This window comes from Montipora foliosa, chromosome 2, assembly GCF_036669935.1.
Source record: "Montipora foliosa isolate CH-2021 chromosome 2, ASM3666993v2, whole genome shotgun sequence".
NCBI lineage: Eukaryota > Metazoa > Cnidaria > Anthozoa > Scleractinia > Acroporidae > Montipora > Montipora foliosa.
Genome location: NC_090870.1, coordinates 2,349,379 through 2,368,185, shown reverse-complemented (window position 1 = coordinate 2,368,185; position 18,807 = coordinate 2,349,379). Strand labels below are relative to the sequence as shown.

General features: G+C 40.0%; 2 protein-coding genes across 4 annotated transcripts in view; one reads left to right on the top strand and one right to left on the bottom strand.

Moving 5' to 3' along the window:
* LOC137992025 (leucine-rich repeat-containing protein 28-like) overlaps window positions 1-5,999 on the top strand; it is an 8,587-nt gene extending 2,588 nt beyond the window's left edge. Inside the window, exons 5-9 of one of the 3 annotated variants that reach the window (XM_068837078.1) lie at window positions 905-1,111; window positions 1,747-1,864; window positions 2,146-2,186; window positions 2,267-2,365; window positions 4,339-5,999. In XM_068837078.1, coding sequence (XP_068693179.1) covers window positions 905-1,111; window positions 1,747-1,864; window positions 2,146-2,186; window positions 2,267-2,365; window positions 4,339-4,616 — 743 coding nt within the window. In that variant the 3' untranslated portion in view covers window positions 4,617-5,999. The remainder of the gene's footprint in view (window positions 1-904; window positions 1,112-1,746; window positions 1,865-2,145; window positions 2,187-2,266; window positions 2,366-4,338) is intronic. The other 2 variants (XM_068837079.1, XM_068837080.1) reach the window with 2 other exon arrangements.
* Window positions 6,000-11,077: 5,078 nt separating this feature from the next.
* LOC137992022 (calumenin-like) lies at window positions 11,078-18,749 on the bottom strand. Its single transcript, XM_068837070.1, has 7 exons — window positions 18,160-18,749; window positions 16,485-16,684; window positions 16,050-16,213; window positions 15,800-15,860; window positions 12,439-12,533; window positions 11,872-11,964; window positions 11,078-11,567 (listed from the first exon to the last, which is right to left on the bottom strand). Exons 1-7 carry the CDS (start codon window positions 18,345-18,347, stop codon window positions 11,469-11,471), a joined length of 900 nt encoding a protein of 299 aa, XP_068693171.1. The 5' UTR covers window positions 18,348-18,749; the 3' UTR covers window positions 11,078-11,468.
* Between the last annotated feature and the right edge of the window lie 58 nt (window positions 18,750-18,807).

The following is an 18,807-nucleotide window of genomic DNA, read 5'->3' as shown; positions in this document are numbered from 1 at the left end:
TGCATGTTATTTCCAAATTCAACATGGCAGAGGCAAGGTTAGATCTCGCTGGTTGTACTTGAATGTTCATTCAGTACCAGGAAATGTGAGAGACATGGAATGATCTGTTCAGTTTTGGCGATGGAAACTCTGCACGGTTGTGGGATACGGTGTTAAAATTTTTCTTCCCAGTCCTCCAAATTATGTCAGCAGATCACCTGGAAGCTGATAAGGAGTCAACAATTACAATTAGTAACTTGGTCTGTCTAATCATGACACTGGTGTGAGACATTCACAAACCCTTCTTTAGTGGACCCCTGGGAGTGAGGCTTAATAGATGTTACTCTGTCTAATGCAGACAACTTTACTTGTCAATGGGAGGATGGGGGGGAGGGGGGGGGGGGGCGGTGGGTTCAGGAGTCAATGGGTTAATAAGTGTCTTTTCTGGGGGCACCTGTAGATCATACTTGATATGTAAGATTGTGAACTGTAACAATGCCATTTGCACAGGAAAGCATAGTCTTCCATAAACTTGTTACCAAAGATGTTTGACTTTACTTAAGAGAAAATTCAAAACATCCCTTTTCCACACAAATTATGTAGTTAAAGACCAGAACAATAATTTCCTGCTCAAACACTTTTACTTAAATACAATAGAAACATCATTGCCAACTATAAAACGTTTGTAACTAAATTAAGTATCGATGTCAAGAGGAAATAAAGTAATAATAATTCTTATATTGTGTTGTATTGTATTGCACTGGGAAAAACGAATCAAGTAGAGAAAAGGTGATGGCTCATGTTTCTTTTAAAATGAATTTTAGACTTGCAAGACAACTTGTTGAAGACCTGTTTTAGGATTTTTCCATTGATTTTATGCCTTGGCAATTGTTAAACATGTGCTTAAATTTGTTTATTTTCTTAGAAATGGAAAATCTGACCAATCTGAGGGATCTTAATGTCATGAATAACATGCTTGAATGGTTACCTTGGCAACTTTGTCACTGCAAATCTCTTAAGATTCTCTCGTTTGATGGTAATTACATTGAGAAGATTCCTCATCAGTTAATACAGCATCAAGGACTGGTTGAAATTTCCGCAAGTAGAAATAAACTAAGATCCATACCTCAAGGTATCTACCTCCAGATTACTATGATACACTACAGTAACTATGTTTTTGCAAGTGAAATCATTATTACCATGAGACATTCTTAAAAATAGGTTCCATAGGAGTGCAACCATACTGCTGCAGCATTAATTTTGTATTTCATGATGTTTGTAACCCCCTAGCTTGCTACACAGGCATTTCAAAGTCTTGATATGCTAATTATTGGGCAAACAAGGAAAAAATTTTAGGCAAAGTGGAAGTTGAAACACAAGCAAAAAAAATTAAGGAAGAAGTATTAAAGAGAAGGGGAATATTTTGCCAACATTAATTTTCTGTTTTATTTTAAATTAACTTTTTGAAGCAAAATAAGTCCCTCCCTTTCACCACCATTTCTTTTTCATGTGCTGCAGGATTGCAAAAAAATGCATGTTACTGATGATATCACCAGTTATGTGGACAATTTTTACCGCCTACAATTCTGTGGTAAAAAAAATATGAAGCTGTTTAGTCAAATAATTTTGTTACATTACTTTTACGCTTTACCTAAATTAATTTTTTTAACAAGCACATATATTCGGTCTTTCTCTCCCTTGTCCTCTTTCCTGCCTTTCCAGTCACAAAGATATCTCACCCTTTGTTGCTTCCTTGTATTTCATCAGATGTGGATAAACTCTTGTCTCTTGAATCATTCATACTTGATCACAACACTGAACTTCATGTTTTGCCAGCAACGATTCTAAGAATGGAGCATTTGACAGTTCTTGGTTTAAGCATCAGGTGCGCACAATCCTTAGCACTCTTTACTGCCTCTATTGTTTTAAATGTAGTCAATTGTGACATGACATCACAGACCAATTTCTGTTCTGAGTGTGTGCCCTTGAAAAACACTTAACTCCACACCCTCCTGTTTGTGTGGAGGGTGTAAACTGCAGGTTGTGGGTTAGAGTTGCAGGTCACTGTCAGGTCACCAAAGCTGAAACAACCCAAAACTTTAATAATGCTAACATTGGGCCTAACGTTAGCATTACCTTTCAATATTTTCTTTTCGTTATATACAGCCCCAGTGCATTGCTTCACAGGCAAGAAAAAGATTCACGTGGTAAGTGGTTTTTTTTCATTGTTTTAACATTTCTATCTTCACATTTCATGAAAAACTCATTATGACTCTTCTCTCAACAGAATTACAGGAAGTTCTAAGTTTGACATATACTCTTGACAAAACAACCAATAGCATTCCCCCTCTGATAGAATTGTGCTTCAGAGCAATCTACCCTCTAGGTAAGAGATGAATCTGCTAAATGACAGGACTAAATCTAATAATTAGTCCCTCTGTGTTTGAGGCCTACTGCAGGAGAAGCTACATCTAGAGCTACCACCAGAAGGTTATTAAATAGTTGCAATCATCTTGCTTGTCTTTCATGGCTACCTAAATGGTAAAGACCATTTAAGAACTTTAGACAGGGTAGGTGAGTAGTATTCCAATGAGGTCAAGCCAATTCTGACAAAAAAACTCTCAAACCCCACCGTTTTAGGGAAGCTTGGTAGTAAGTAGGGTAGAATATTTCTTGGCTTTGGAACAGACTCTGCCGAGGAAGGGGATGTAAGTAAATTGCGAGCCAAAGAATGAAATGGGGAAGGGAATCTTAGGAAGCTTAAGTACGCCCGTTTTTGAGACGCAGACGGCAACCGGAAGTGAGCTGTTTTCCACATTTACATTGCTAAGTATCTTTTCTCCATTAGAGATGATTAATATAAAAATCTGGGAGACACCACTGTCCAGGCACGCGAAATTTTCTCTTCCGGTTGCCGTCCGCATCTTAAAAGCGTTGTCAGATTGTTGGCGCAAGAGGCATAAGCCGCGCGGAAAATGGGGAGGAGAGTCCTACCCATTCTCCCGGCTTCGCCGCTAGTTAATTTGCCTCTAGCGCCAACAATACCGTCAGCTACGCAGGCTTCGTGTTTCCTGAACTGGAATGAGTTTTCATCTTTACATCGATTTTGTTGTTGTTACAAGCCTTTCAAAGGTAGTACATTTAATTTCATATGCTAAAAATCATTTCAATCACCTCCTACGAAATATAACTTAAACTCGGAATTAGCCATCTCCGAACTGCTTGCTTCTTTGGCTTTTCGTTTAAAATACATATGACCATTTCCCCATAATCCATATCAAGTTTTCAGTTTTCTAAATTAACGACAATAGTAAATTCACAGCAAATTAGAGCAAGTTTCAATCGAGTGTCGTAAAATCAAAGCCAAAGTAGTTACTTTGGCCAATCAAAAAGGACGGAGGCAATCCAGTCAACCAATCAAAACTAGAAGTAACTACACGTAACCGACAGAAAGCGCGGGAAAAAGTGCACGCGCGAGTCACAATTGCTTTTGGTTTCACTTGTGATTGGTTGAGAAAGTGGTGCGACAACTTTGAACCAATCACTAAGTGAAGTAATGCAAAAACCAAAGCAATTCGCTAATTACTTTCGACATTCAATTGAAAACCACTCTAGGATTAGAGGTAGAGATTGGGTTGGTTGGTTAGCTGTATGAGAAGGTGCAGCGCAAACACATGGTCACTGCGGGTCATGCGTAGTTCGAATACCGTTCAAGCCTGGATTTTTCCAGGTTTTCTCCCAACTGCTAATTCTAGAATACCCGGCCAATAAAATCTGGAACTTAAAAAGCTTCTCTCGCAGTCATCTATTGTTCTGATTACAACGATTTTTATTTTCCAATTCTTCCGATTATACGATTGTTTGCGCCCGAGCAAAGACGACCCCTAATAACGAACACAACACAGAAGGCCACAGTAACACACGATTATTACTCCTTCTAAAAGAGTTGCGCCCGAACGAACCCAACACAAAAGAACTCATTGATTAATACTCGATTATTACTCGTTCTAAAATAATCGCTCCCGAATGAACACAGGGACTGCGTTAGCACTGGCTGTATACCCACTGAATTCCACTTAGCTTTCGACTACGAGAGTGTGGAACTGTGGGAGCAGTAGCTATACACTCGCTGAATTCCACTCAGTTTACGACTGCGGGAGTGCGGGATCAACAGTTTTATGCCGTGAAAAAATGGCCAGGTATTCTAGAATCGCTCTAAAGTTGCTTATCCAACCTCAGTTTTCTCTTCAACTTTCACCTCTTGTCTTTCAAATACAGGAAATTTCTTATATGCTGAAAATCATATTGCAATTTAGTAGACCTGCCTTTTATTGACCGGCCTTTTATTGCGCTTTTTAGTCAAGTCACTCTCTGACCAGAGCCTGTCGATTCTTCATCTTCCCAGTCACATGGCCAAGCTCCTCACCACACCCACTGGGCACTGTTTTGTATGCGACAGTCCTTACTTCACAGCGGCGTTCCATCTGAAAGAAAGCGCTGACACAGCATTGCGAATCGTCCAACCAAATTCGACCAACCTACTGAGAGTGCGCGATACACGATGGTTGTTTTATTTTTGTTGTTGCTCCAAGATCTGCTTAGATCAAGTGTGTAGCAGGCGCGATTCGCCTGACTAAATGCACGAAGTTTAACTTTGTCTTGATACTTGAACTATCGCGAACTAAGTAGGTTTATTAGTTCGCTTTTCTCGATGCTGTAAGACATGAATCTTGTCTACTCTGCACGGAAAGACTCGATGTGTATGAAGGTACGGGGGCCTTTGAGACTAGCTCAGACATCGTGGGCAGTTCACAGCAAGTCCGCTATCAATTGAGGGTGCACTCAATTTCCGCCAGGAGCTCATCAGGGCGTCTGATTTCCGGTTTTGCATGGCATGCAAAAGCGCGATCTTCCAAAGGAAAAATAAGCGGCAGCACTGCCAACTTTTTGGGGACGCAGTGACATAGAGAGAGAATCACATCCCAGTTCTTGACCTGGTTAAAATTCTTATGAAGCACGAAAAAGGAAATTATTGTAACATACACCAAACGCGGGCAAACTGTGGTTGAGTGTTACTTCTTATTGGCTGATCATGATGCCTGATGAAGAAAGAAACTGTGTGTCGGTGGGTGTTTGAATCACTTACGAATGCCATTTTAGTTTCTCGGTGTTGGTCTATGACGTTAGTTAAGGGCGGAGATAACTTGTGCTTCCTACGAGACCTAAAGCCGCCAATTCGAGGAAAAGGGGGGAAAACGAAAGACAGGGTTACAGGGGTTAAATATTATGAAAGACTTTCGGGTTTTCGATTTCCTGTTTTCTTCTTTCTTTTTGTATCAGCTCTGTGATGGCGCACCTGGACCATCTGACCTTAATCAACCTCGTTCCCAAGGTCTCTCTTCTCTGCAGAGAAGAGAGACCCTGGGAACGAGGTTGGGCCTTAATATGGTCAGATAGAGAGTCACGCCTTCCACGGTAATGTTGGACTCCTTCCATGCAAAAAAGTTACCTTAATTCGTTGTTAAAACGGAGGGAAAAATACGCAAAACAAAATCGAGCCAGGAGTTACGGTGCCTCGGCAATTGTATTTATAGCATACCCTCGGAAAACGCTAGCAGGCGTCAGTGTCTTCACATAAGGATTTAATTAAATCCTCAAGGCCACTTATCTGTGAAAAGAAGAACCTTTATAACTGAGAAATACCCAGTCACTTTGTTTGCATGAGAATGACATCTCAAGTGAAGCTATGATCCAACAGTCGATCCAACATCTGTTGTATTGTGACTCTCGTTCTTCAAAGAACGCCGCCGCAGGGTATTGTAATATATGCAGCATGCTGAGAGAGATAATTTACAGGAGAAAGATGCATTGTTCTTTTGAAGCCGATAGGCAGGCAGGTCAGCGAAAAGAGAAAATTGTGAGGGCTTAAGTATGCCTGACAACTAATAATAATACAACTAATATATATTACAAAACTTGATGAATGTAAAAGAGAAAACCAGCGAAGCAATTATGTACGATTCGCATAGTTTTCTATTTGTGCATCAAAAATTAGTGTCTTTGTCGCGCTTGACTTCACCTTGAAGCGCTGACCTCTTGTCAGTGCTACAGTAGCTTCATTCTTCGTTAAAGTGGATTCCTACTAAAAGCAAATCATGGCACGCTTTCCTTAAGCGTTGTCAAATTTCTAGTTCCTTTGTCTTGACATAGCATCCAAAGCAAACAGCAAACTGTTTATAAGCCGTTTCTTACGGTACCAACTTGTGGAGGCGGGTTCAACTTGTTTTATGTTTCCCAACAGAAAGCTTCTCTTCGCTGTTGTATCCACTGACTACAATCTTTGATGTCCTTAACTTGATCAAAGAACGCATTAGATGGCATACCATTGATCCCTTGTTCACCAAGAGACATACTCTTTCCACATTCTGGACAGATCAAAGAGCTTTCAACAAGGAACTTCTTAAGACACGCGTCGCAAAATTCATGTAAACAGTCGAGTATCTTGACACTGTTATTGTCTGCTTCCCTCTGGCAAAGTTTACACGATGACTGTTTGCTATAGTTCTTCAACTTTCTGGAGAGGACGTGGGACGAATCACGACTCATTTTGTATAAAAAGAAAACAGACAAGCTATTTGAAGGGAGGCTAGTAAATAGTTTTGATTTGAAACGGATAGCGTCGTTTGTGACTCGTGTTTCCTTTTCCATTTCATTGCGTCACATTGTTCTGTATTGTTTTACGATTACTAAACACGAATTGACGTTTTCAAACAAAAGGGAAATTAAGGAATTTGATAAAAATTAAAGGCGTTTCAGCCTCAAAAATTCCGGTATGGTTGGAGAATAATCAATTATCAACCCAAGCGCTATCTTTAATATTCAACAAATGGCCAACATCTACCGTTTCAAAAGTGATAAACGGAGTTGATGCTAAGAATATGATCTTAAGTGCTGTGTGTTGGCGAAAGTTCGTAACGGAAGCAATCCAAAAAAAGAGAGAATGACAGATGATTTAGCTTTCAAATGAGTGATGCAAGAAACAAGAATAAGTAATTGGACTTTGACATCCCAATTTGTATCACCTCATAGCACGTCCAGGTAAAATGAGCAAGTGATACGTTTTCCCTGCTGTGCCCTTTTCTGCTGATTCTCGGTCCGTGGCGAAGACCAATGTAATGTAGAAGATTACATACCCTCTCAGACTAAAACGATGCGACCACTCGTAACAGGCAGTGCATCTTACGGCTTACATTCACAATCGTTCCCGTAGCTTACGACAAAAAGATAACATATATAGAATAACGTAGAGTTTAAAACACTAATGCTAATGCTTTTACTAGGCTTAGGGAAATGACTACACGTTGCGTACAAGGAATGCGCTTATGGTAAAAAAAAAAAGGTTTGGCAAAAGACCTAACAAGAGTGGTTTCGGGAAATGAGCCAGCGTTCACTCCCGAAATCACGGCTGGACAATTTGGCTGGACGCATGAGGTGAGCCATTGTTAATCTCCGCCAATCAGAAACTCGCCTGCACAAATCGGTCTGGCATAAATTATATTTTTTGGCTGCAAAGGTATTCTTTGACCCGGCCGGTTCGAGGTTTACAGTGCTTTTAAGGTAGGAAACATCCACGATTTCGACAACGAAAAGTGTTCGAGAAGCTGGAGAATGGGGATTGTGTCGTTTTCCACCGCCTGAGTTCAGAAACTTCACTGATCTTCCAGTTGGAGCTAAGGTCAAAATACGGCTTTCAAATCCAATTGAAATTACAGCTGACTTTATTGCCGGGTGGCAGAACGAGGGGACCGATGAGCGCGACTGAGAGCTGAAGCGACCGAAGATTTTGCTGATGATTCACCGGTTGAATTCAAACTCACATAACTCATTTAACCCCAAAATCAAGCTCTCATCATCTGGAAACTTCGCACAGACGTTTTAAGCAAAGTTATGTAATAACTGATTTGTTAAATGAGTGTTTTGGAATGTCTAATGAGGCCCTGCCAGGAAAGGGGGGGGGGGGGGGGGAATGTCGCTTGTCGCTTGTCTGAATCCACGTTGCTGTGACCGTTGCTGTCGGAAATTTAAAGAAAGGATGTCGTTTGTGGCGATTTCACTTTAAGTACTGTCGCTACTTTTTAGCCATGTCGCTTTGACAGAGCCTCTAATGCTATTTCCCCGCAACTATTAACTTCGCATAAATTATATTTGAATTGACGTCACAGACACAACCTATCGCTCACGCGTCCAGCCCGTCTCTTCTCGGGGAGGCCGCGGATACCCGAACTCGAGTGAGCGGCGGGTATCGAGCCTAAGTTGTGAAAGAGACCATTTTTTCAAAGTGATTCGAAGCTGCAACTCCATAACTATTGCAGTACACGACAAAACACATTGCTTTCCCGACTCAAAAAGTGAAATTCGACAAAATCGCATACAGTGTTAAATCATCGTCACTAACAAGGGAGAAGTTTAAATCAACTGACTTCTCCACGTGCAGCCAGACTACCTAAGAACAAGACCATCACGTGGACCAGTTTAAGGGGCAACGCTGCATTATTTCTGAAACGAGGTTACAAACGCGACTTTGTTGCTAAACAAATACAACGCGCCACAGACCATAATTCCCCGCATACATACCCTACAACCTAAACAGATAAACCTGAACGCATACCTTTCATAACGACTTATAATCCATCACTTCCTTCCATCTTCAATGTAATAAAAAATCACTACGATCTACTTCTTTCTTCTAACCGCCGGAAAAATGCTTTCCTACATCTACCTGTTGTGGCTTTCAGACGCTCTCCTAACCTTCGAGACCTGCTGGTAACAGCTCAACTGCCCCCTAAGGGCCTCTTTACACGAGCCCGGGTTGGACACCGACCCGGGTCAGTTCAGCGTCGAATATTACGTTTACATGAGCCCGGGCTGGGTGAGGGTTGGGTAATTCTCTGCTGACCCGGGTCAGTTCCCTTTCGCTGGGTTGAAAGGGCTGGTGACTACTTGTCAGTGAGGAAAATGGCGGACGAACCATGCAATCATAACAATCATCAATTTGTGTTAACGTTATCAGCCATTTTGGTACAGGCTGCGCATGGGCGAGAACGCTGAACCGCAAAAAAAGTGATGTTCAAACAATCCCGGGTCAGATACGCTAGTGTTTACATGAAGAAATTGAAGAAATTTCAACCTTTCTAGCCGGGTCAACCCGAGTCTTGAGAAGGGTTACCCGGCAAGGGGGGCTGACCCGGTTTGACTACTGTTTTCATGTAAACGCGTATAAACATTTGACTGCAAAAGGGTTCCCCGCCGCGGTGATTCAACCCGGGGTAAAAAACAACCCGGGCTCGTGTACTTCCTTCCGATTCTTTTCACTGTGGCAAAAAGTGCGCTACGTTTTTTAAAATTGTGTTATTTATTTGCCACACAAAACAAAAATACAAAAGAAAACATAAGACTTGTTAAAAAAAGGGAGTGGCGAGGAGACCTAAAAGAAACTATAGAAGCTTATGAAAATTAGGCCTCCTCGAACTACGGGTTTCAGTTGTTTCAAGTAAGAAGTGGCGTTTGGTCTAAGATATGGAAACGACTGAAGATCATCATTCCTAATTACTTATTAATTTGGTCTTCAATATTTTTTTAAAAGAGGAAAGGGATCGAGAGTTGGTGACCTCGTTTTCAAGCGAACTAAAAAACTTGGGTTCTTGGAAAAAAACTGAGCTTAAGCCCGGTTTACACTACAGAAAATTTTTGGCACGGTTCATGTGAAATTGGCACGGGTGCCAAAAACGAGCTCAGCAAACTTTGTTTACACTAAACCATGTTTACCGTACCAAAAATACCGTACCAAAATTTTTGGGCCCACGTAACTTCTGTTGGAGACATGCGCAGTTCAACTATAATCAAGAACGTCCGCGTGATTTTGATGGGGAATGAGCCGCCATCTTGTGCGCAAAAAAACGCTAGCCTATATGAATTAAGGGCTCAGCCTTGGCCCGTTAAAGTGTTTACGCTACTTGTTCTATCTGAACCGTACCGCTTTTCTCAGCACCCGTACCATTTTCACCCGTGCTCGGACTACCTCGCCGAAGGTCCCAGCACGGGTAAAAAATTTGGTTCGGCACGGATGAAATTTGGTACGGACAGGTTGTTTACACTGCAAATTTTATCCGAGCCGAACCCTTTTTTTGCAACCTGTGCCAATTTCACCCGAGCCGTGCCAAAAATGTTCTGTAGTGTAAACCGAGCTAAAATCAGCTAATGACCTGTAATGAGCTAAAATAAAAGATAATTTGCAGCTCTGAGTGCACTGCAGCATGTTTGCAGTACAAAGGTTAAAAACATTCCACTCTGCACTTTGAACCAATAAAAACCTCGTTGCTGAGCAAGGTGAACATTTTCATTGTGCACTCTGAACCAAAAAAAACATTGTGGGAAGAATAACTTATTTATAATGTTCTCTTCATTTTTTCCTGCTCTACTTAAGATTTTATTGTTGCCAAGCAAAGCCTTGATATTTGTACATTTTCAATTAAGCTTTAAAACAAAGGAAAACCTTCCAAGGATCTTTTCGCAGTTTATTTCTGCCTTTCAAGGCTAAGTGTGTAATTGCTGTCGTCACTATGGGCTGTCCTGTAATTGGACTAAAGCTAGTGTATTTTTTCTATCCAATTTTTCGTCAGGTACGGTTAAATACAAGCTATAAAGAAAAAAACAAATGTAACGGATATGAAACATACAAGATTACAGAAAAACAGTGTGTGTTATATCAATTCGTGTCTTATGTGTCATATCCGTTACCTTTGTTTGCTCTTTATAGTTTGTATTTTGAATTGTAACGGTAAAATAAATTACTCCCTGAGGAACTCAGGCCTTGCTTCACGAAATATCGGATAGGAAAAATATACTAGCCTCAGCCGTACAACCAGCCTTGCTCATGATTATTCGAGTACAGTGTGGGCAGATTTGTAATTCGGCAATTCTTTAGACAATAGGTCACACAACATGATGTCACACAACAATTCGCACAAATCACGTCACGTGGTCAGCGCTGGTACCACCCAACTAACTTACTGATTTCATAACTAAACACAAAAAACGATAAGAGTGCGCCTCTCGTTTATTGGTCCAAAGAGCGACAATAATCACGTCAGAAGCAACAGTACCCAAAAATAAATTGACGGTAATTTGTTAGACGGCTTCAAATAACAATAAATAAACTTCATACCCCAAAATTCTCCAAGTAGTTTAACTTGAACCATCAATTTTCAAACACTAGTAAATATTACACATTTCATTCGTACATACGATATGCACGGAACTAAAAATAGACACTGCAAATGATAGGAGGCCGAGGAAAAAGTAGAAAGAAATCGTGGCAACCAAACGAGACGCAATTTTCATAGACCTTATTCCCCGGAAACATAAGATAGGACGTTGAAAATGTAAAACATTTCACAGACGAGCGCCACTCTTTTCCTTGAGTACATTGTCTATAATTCGTCTTTCAGCAGCTCTCCGTATTTGGTGACACGACTTCCAGCAAAGTCCCGATAATGTCTGACAAGCTCGTCAACTTCTAAAAATCCATCCTGTATAAAGAAATGGTAGAAATGCTCAATATCGATACTCTTATTCAAGACTGAAGACATGAAACTCGTTTTGTGCTGTAAACTTCCTCTGAAAAGACTGCCGACAACTACCCCATTTACAATATATATTTATTTATATTTTCTAACTTTTTCATTGAAATCTTAATTTGCTTGTTATCCGTGCTCCCAACAATACTAACAATCAAACACAAGGCATTTTGTAATTACTCAGACACATGTTGACGTCTTTTTATTAAGGGATAATGAAAAAAGACAGGTGCCAATCAAACCCGAGATTACTAACCTTATTATCGTCGCCAAGTTTCATCATATGATCGACTTCATACTGAACAGGGTCCCTTTCTGTCGCTGGAAGAGTCCATTTTTGGATTTCTTTCTAATACAGGACACAAAAGAGAGATCAGCAAGGAGTTTTCTTGTGTTCAGCCCGACCTAAAAGGGTCCTTAACTTGCACAAACGTCAGCCTGAAGATGAAGAGGGCCCAACTGCCCCTGCATTAAGAAGGTGGAAAGGGGGGGAGGGGAGAGGTAGGGCGGTTTAGTAGGCCATTTGCTATGTTAATTTTAGCATTGGTTCTCAACAAGAATCTGTGCTATCATGTGCAGAAAACTTTTTAGGTACTAAAATTCCCGGCACAATACTCGGATGTTATTTTCCTTTTCTTTCTCTTGAGTAACATGTGTGAACTCCAACTTTTTACTGAAACGAGAGAATTGCTTTCGTAAGATCTTTGAAAAATCGGGTCCCGAGGACGAACATGAGGTAAGTGCAAGTTCGGGAGGAGGTCCGAGTGGACTCTCTCAGTTCACGCTCGGTTCACCTTGAATATCCTTCCATAGAAAAACGTACCCGATCAAGGAAGCCGTCACGGTCCCTATCTAGCTCTTGGGTAAATGTCCTCGTGAAACTTTTGAGCTTAACTTCATTCGTCTCAGGTTCATTCCCTATTGAAATAAAAACAAAAACGTCTTATTTGACCATTTGAGGGTACACTGCACTCAGATCCGGATTACGGCATCTCAAGCCACTTGTAAATATTCAGTTTTTACGACTCCTGTTGCAATTGGCCATGTCTTTGTACCACATTTATCAGCGCTGAACAAGATTCAATTATATTTAAACAACATAACAATCTGCCGTCAGTAAGGTACATGTAGAAAACGAAACTTAAATTCTTTGGCCGGTCAGCAAGTTGTGTAATCCTGCACGGGAGCTTGAAGAATCAAAGAGGATTAAACAGTAAGGGAATATATTACCTTAAGCCAATATTTTGAAAGGCACTACCTTTATCCCATCAGGGTTTTACAAGCAATGACAAGGTTAACTGAACGTTACAATTTTGAATAGGAATAAAATATAGCTCACTCACTCACTCACTCCCTCACTCACTTGGTCGCCCGAAGGCAGGCAACCACTACTTCATTCCGCAGCCTCTTATTAGCCATCAGTGCAGCAATCTCACTTGCTTCGAATGCCCCAGTATCCCTCTTAAGACTGTCAATATAGGTAGTTCTCGGCCGGTCTTCCTCTCCCACGATGACCATGTGTGGGCTCCCAAAGGACTAATTTCTGCGGGGGGCTTAGCTCTGGATGGCGAAAACAGTGTCGCGCTAGTTGTAGTCTACGGGAGGCGATTTTGTTGCTGACTGCTGGTAGTTTTCCGTACAGTGTGTTGCCCCGTTTCCGGCCGGTACCAGTTTCCGGCCAAAAAAAGGTAAAGTCGGTTATTTTCGGTGGGATTTCAACTCTTCGTCCACCGAAGCGATCCGTCGGAAAAAAACGAACATCTCAGTCCGCTATCAACTGATGGTTTAGGCGGGCTTTTTGGTTGAGAAACGAGCGAACAAGAAGGGATTTTGTTCTGGTGAGTAAAATCTTACCGGCTAATTTTTGGCCTTTTCACTGCACAGCGAAGCTACCGTACGTAAATAAATAACTCGTTTAATAGGAAATAGTTCACGGAGCTTGATAATGTTTTGAAAGAATTTACATTGAAGATGGAAGTAATTAAGGGACCTGTCATCATAAGCTAGAACTTAGCTGTTTGCAAACGTCAGAAGTCTAAATCCTAGCTAAGATTTTCGCATACTACGCCAGTTTCCGGCCACTAATCTGCACTCAGATAGATTGTTTAAAACTTATTTGAATTAATGAAATTTTATAACTTACTACTCGAGAATGAAATGTACATAGCTCAAGCAAGCTTGGCGTAATGAGGTACCTATTAACTCAGATGTGCTGTGTTAATTGCCCGTGCCTCTAGAATATCGCGCCGGCTTTGTCAAGTTTATACCCTACCCATAGTTAGCAGCTATCTATACCCTACCATACACCCCTAAGTAACCATTTTGCTCTAATCCCATAAAATACAGTCGCTAAGCCACATCGAGATAGCCTTGGAAGTCTGTTTAGTCGAGCGGATTGAATGAAATTTCTGCTTTCTGTTGATGGCCGGAAACTGGTCTCGCTGGCCGGAAACTGGGCAACTTACTAGTTTTGCAAAAAATAGCATAATTTCTTTAGTACTTGAGGTGGGCAGCCGATCTCCATATATTTTAAAGGCAAGTAAATGAACTGTCTCTTGTAGAAAAATGAGAAAGTTTCCGTGCATAAACAAGAAGTTAGGGCGATTACAAACTAAAGTGGCCGGAAACTGGGCAACATACTGTACGGTTGTTGGTTTGGTATATGGCTGCTCCAGTGGATCTTTAAGGCTTTACGCAGCATCCTAGTGTAATTTGTTCCATCCAACGACTTTCTTGTGCTTTTGACAGAGCCCAGCTCTCGCACCCATAAAGTAAGATTGATTCAATGGTGGCTATGAAGAATCTGATTTTCAAATCTTTACTCTTGTTGGACTTCCATATTTTGGTCATACCATTCAAAGCTCTCCAAGCCTGTGCTTTTCTTATGCTGATGTCTTTTTCTGAGTTATCAACCCATGACCCTAAATATTTGAAGTCATCCTTCCATTCCAGATCAGTGCCATCCGATGTATGTAATGGTGTTGGTTCATCAATGTTATAAGCAACTGATTTGTTTGCATTCAGTACAAGGCCAACTTTCTTGCACTCTTTTTCCAGTGTTTGCAGTAGTTCCTGAGCATGAGCTATTTCATCCGACAGTAGTGCTATGTCGTCTGCGAAGCCTAAGTCAGCAAGAACTACTTTAGGGTGTCTTCTTGATCTTCGAGGGGTGATGGTAAATCCCAGCTCTTCTTCTTTCACAGCCATAGCTTTACTTATAGCATAGTCTAGCACGATTACAAACAGGAAAGGAGCTAATGCGTCGCCCTGCAGTACATCGGTTGTGATGTCGAACATCTCTGTTTCTCCATCTGGTGAAATCACTTTTGGCCTTTGTATTCGTATACATCCTCTCAAGAGCTTGCAACAGGTTAGGTGGAATCCCGCGTAGGCTTTAAGAATAAGCATCATTTTCCCCCGATGAATTGAGTCGAATGCCTTCTTAAAGTCAATGAAGGTCATGACAGCTTCGATGTTATTAGCTTTAACTCCTTCAATTATTATATAACGGACTGAACTAATATGGTAACGGCTGAACTAATATGGTACAATAATATTAAGAACGGAAAAATAATAAATCTTATGAAATACTGAAAATAGAAAGAACAGCATTACACTCAATCAACTGTGCTCTTTGGCTTTTGTTGATTTTTATACTGCTTATTAGATTCTTTACCATGATCCGGTGCTTCTGTTTCGTTGCGCTGGAGTTATGCTTGAAGTAATACTATGCGCCCTACTACTTCAATCAAACGTGGTCTTATAAAAACACCATGGTTTATAGTAAAGCTTGTGTTGAGTGACTTAATCACAAAAATGGAGTTGGCAAAAACTTTTAAGATTATAGAGAAAGGGGAGCTTAGACCCGTTTTAAAGGTTCTCTCCATCCAGAGTCTCTTGGAGGAAATCCCTGGGAAAGAAATTGATCGAAAGCGGTATTCGAAATGGACTGAATAAATTGGCCCTTCCAGGAGGGGGTGGGGGAGGTTCTTGTTCCTTTTAAAATTTGCCTGTGTAGCCTTGTTCTCAGCTTTTTGGTTCCTCAAGTGTTTGACATTCCGTAAAATATTTTGTCTTTGTTTCTGTGTTCCCCAGTTCAAATAAGCCATGATCTCTTGTTCTCCAAAACCCTTGAGAGGGCCTCAATAGAGGAATTTATCGTGTTAATGAATTAATCAACTCACCCATATATTCTTGGAGGGAAACTTTACCATCCTTATTCGTATCAAACATATCCAGGGTTTCCTGTTGAAACAAAATGTTCCTAAGTAACGCGATTCCGCACTCTGAGATGGCATATTCATAAGTGTAATTAAATGCATATATAGGTAATCAAACCACACAAAGTAATATTCCAGTAATAGATAATGACCTTTTACCATGTTAGCAACAACAACAATAATAATAATAGTCCATGTCGTACGTAATTATCACCTGGACGAGAAATGAGATCATTCGATGTGATTCCTCTGGGTGAAGTAGGATACTAAGCTCCTCCATTAACAGTTGTCCATCTTTGTCTTTGTCAGCAAAATCGAATTTTCTTTTGTCTTTATTCTGAACTTCCCTCAGGTTTCTCAGTCCTTCCGGATGCAAACCTATTGAGAGACGAAAAGAGCGGCAATTTAAAAAGTTTTTATAAATATTTACGTTCACACGAAAAAGTAATGACTTACACTAAAAGAAACATAATGGAGTTTAATTGAAACTTTTAACCATTGAAAACAATGTGAAGATAATCGAATAGAACTAACATAAGTTTGCTTTTTTCTTTAATAACCCATTTGAATGCTGTATGCGGTCAACGAGGCAAAAGCCGCCAGATAAACACATCGAACTTGTAAGGAGATCACGCGAGTTTTGTCTTACCCTTCTCTATGGATGGTGGATATCTGGATACTTTAAACTCTTCCCATGATACCTTTCCATCGTTATTGGTGTCTATGCCTTTCATTTTCCCATCAGTCCGTCGGAGTACATGTTTCTTCATGTGCGGCTCGATCCACTCATAAAGTTCTTCCTCCGAAACTTTCTTATCGTGGTTTATGTCTATTTTAGGGAACAGCTGTCTGTTGAAGATAAAAAAGAGCATCATCGTTAGGTGTAAACAATCTTAAAGTGCATATGACACAAATTTTTTTATTAGCTTGTTCGAAAAAGCTTTCCATACGATGAAGAATGGCGTTTACTTTATTGTAATAGCACTATTGGTTGCCGAATTATTCAAGATTTAGATTTATGCAAATTAGAGGACTTGTGAATAAAATATGGAATATCTTTGCAAATAGTAAGTCTGCAGGGTTGAAATTTTGCATGGTTGATGTGCTGCCAAAACTACACATTGCGATAATGATTATGATGTCACCATAGCAACATACCCCTTACCAGACCTCTACCTTCCTGAAATGAAAAATGCCTTTGTTGCTCCAGAGTCTAACAGACTTCCTTATGCTTATGCTGTGTAATGTCCATATTCGCTCACATCCACTGAATGAACATCAAGAGCAAATAACCCTTATTGGGAAAGGAAACTCTGAATTTACCCTTTGGATGGGGAGGGCCTGGAGCCCATTGCGTTGCTATGGAAACGTCATAGTGGGCCGTATCAGGGAACTTTGTAATGAGTATACAGAAAACGTCTTCAGAGATACTTTTGTTCTTGGGCCATCGTAGTTTGATCAAAAATAAGACACAAACAGCAGTGATAAACATATTGAACTTTTTCATTTTGATAATGACTTGACGTTTCGTATGTGCTCTACATACATTTTCAAAAGTAACCGTTGAAATTTAAAACAGCTATTTATATATAACAAATCGGATGAGGGGACTGGAACCTAGATTAAGCAAATACTTAACAGTAAAATATATAATAATAATAATAATAACTATAATAATAATAATAATAATAATAAAAACAGAAAAGATTAATGAAGCATCAGCTTTTCACTTCCGACGTTGACGTTGACTTGACTTTGACGTTGACTTGAGCCAGCTTTCAACGTCAACGTCGGAAGTGAAAAGCTGATGCTTTATTAATCTTTTCTGTTTTTATTATTATTATTATTATTATTATTATAATTATTATTATTATTATTATATATTTTACTGTTAAGTATTTGCTTAATCTAGGTTCCAGTCCCCTCATCCGATTTGTTATATATAAATAGCTGTTTTAAATTTCAACGGTTACTTTTGAAAATGTATGTAGAGCACATACGAAACGTCAAGTCATTATCAAAATGAAAAAGTTCGATATGTTTATCACTGCTGTTTGTGTCTTATTTTTGGTCTTCAGAGATATTCCATTTTTTGTGATTTTACATCATTTTGTGTCCACTATGTGACGTCACAAGTCGTCTAATTTGCATAAATCAAAATCTTGAATAACTCGGCAACCAAGAGAGCTATCACCATAAAATAAACGCCGTTCTTCATCATTTTGAAAGCTATTTTAAACAAGCTAATAAAAAATTTTGTGTCATTTGCACTTTAAAGTGGCAATAAAATGAAAAGATCTTGAAAGAATTTCATATTCACTTACTTCAGCTTTTGTTTCACTTCATAAGTAGGCAATTTCTTCCATCGCGCTGCCTCTTCTTGCCCAAGGAAAGCTGTTTGATCAAATTCTGCGTTATGCTTATCATTTTCAACGTGCTCCTCGCCAGCTTGAACTTTTAAAACGCACATACATAACGATGCGAAACAGAACAGCACCAGTGGACGCGACATTGTTGTATCGATGTCGCTTTTAAAGATATGTAAGGAAGCACAAATGCCTCGAAAACTTTATCCTGAGTCACTATAAATGATCCGCAAACAAGAAGTTTTATATTTCTAATCTCTTCCTTTCGTCTTAAGCCACGTTGCTTTCAATATTGGTTGGTGCGCATTCTACCCTAACATTTCTTCAGAGGCAACGCTGTGACGTATGTAAACTAAACACCAAATACTGCATGCACGAAATCAAAAAGAGCATAAATAATATCATGCTAAAAGCGAAACGGAAAAACCGAAAATCGTGATAAATCGTTCAAAAGGTCAAACTCTAACATTTCAAGAGAGAACTTCACCTTAGACTATCTAAAACCATTCCCTAACCATAATTTTCCGTTGTTTTCAAATGCTGTGTGTCAGGGATAGATGTCACGGTTGAGAACACAACAAAAATAAATGATGTCGGTTATTTCAG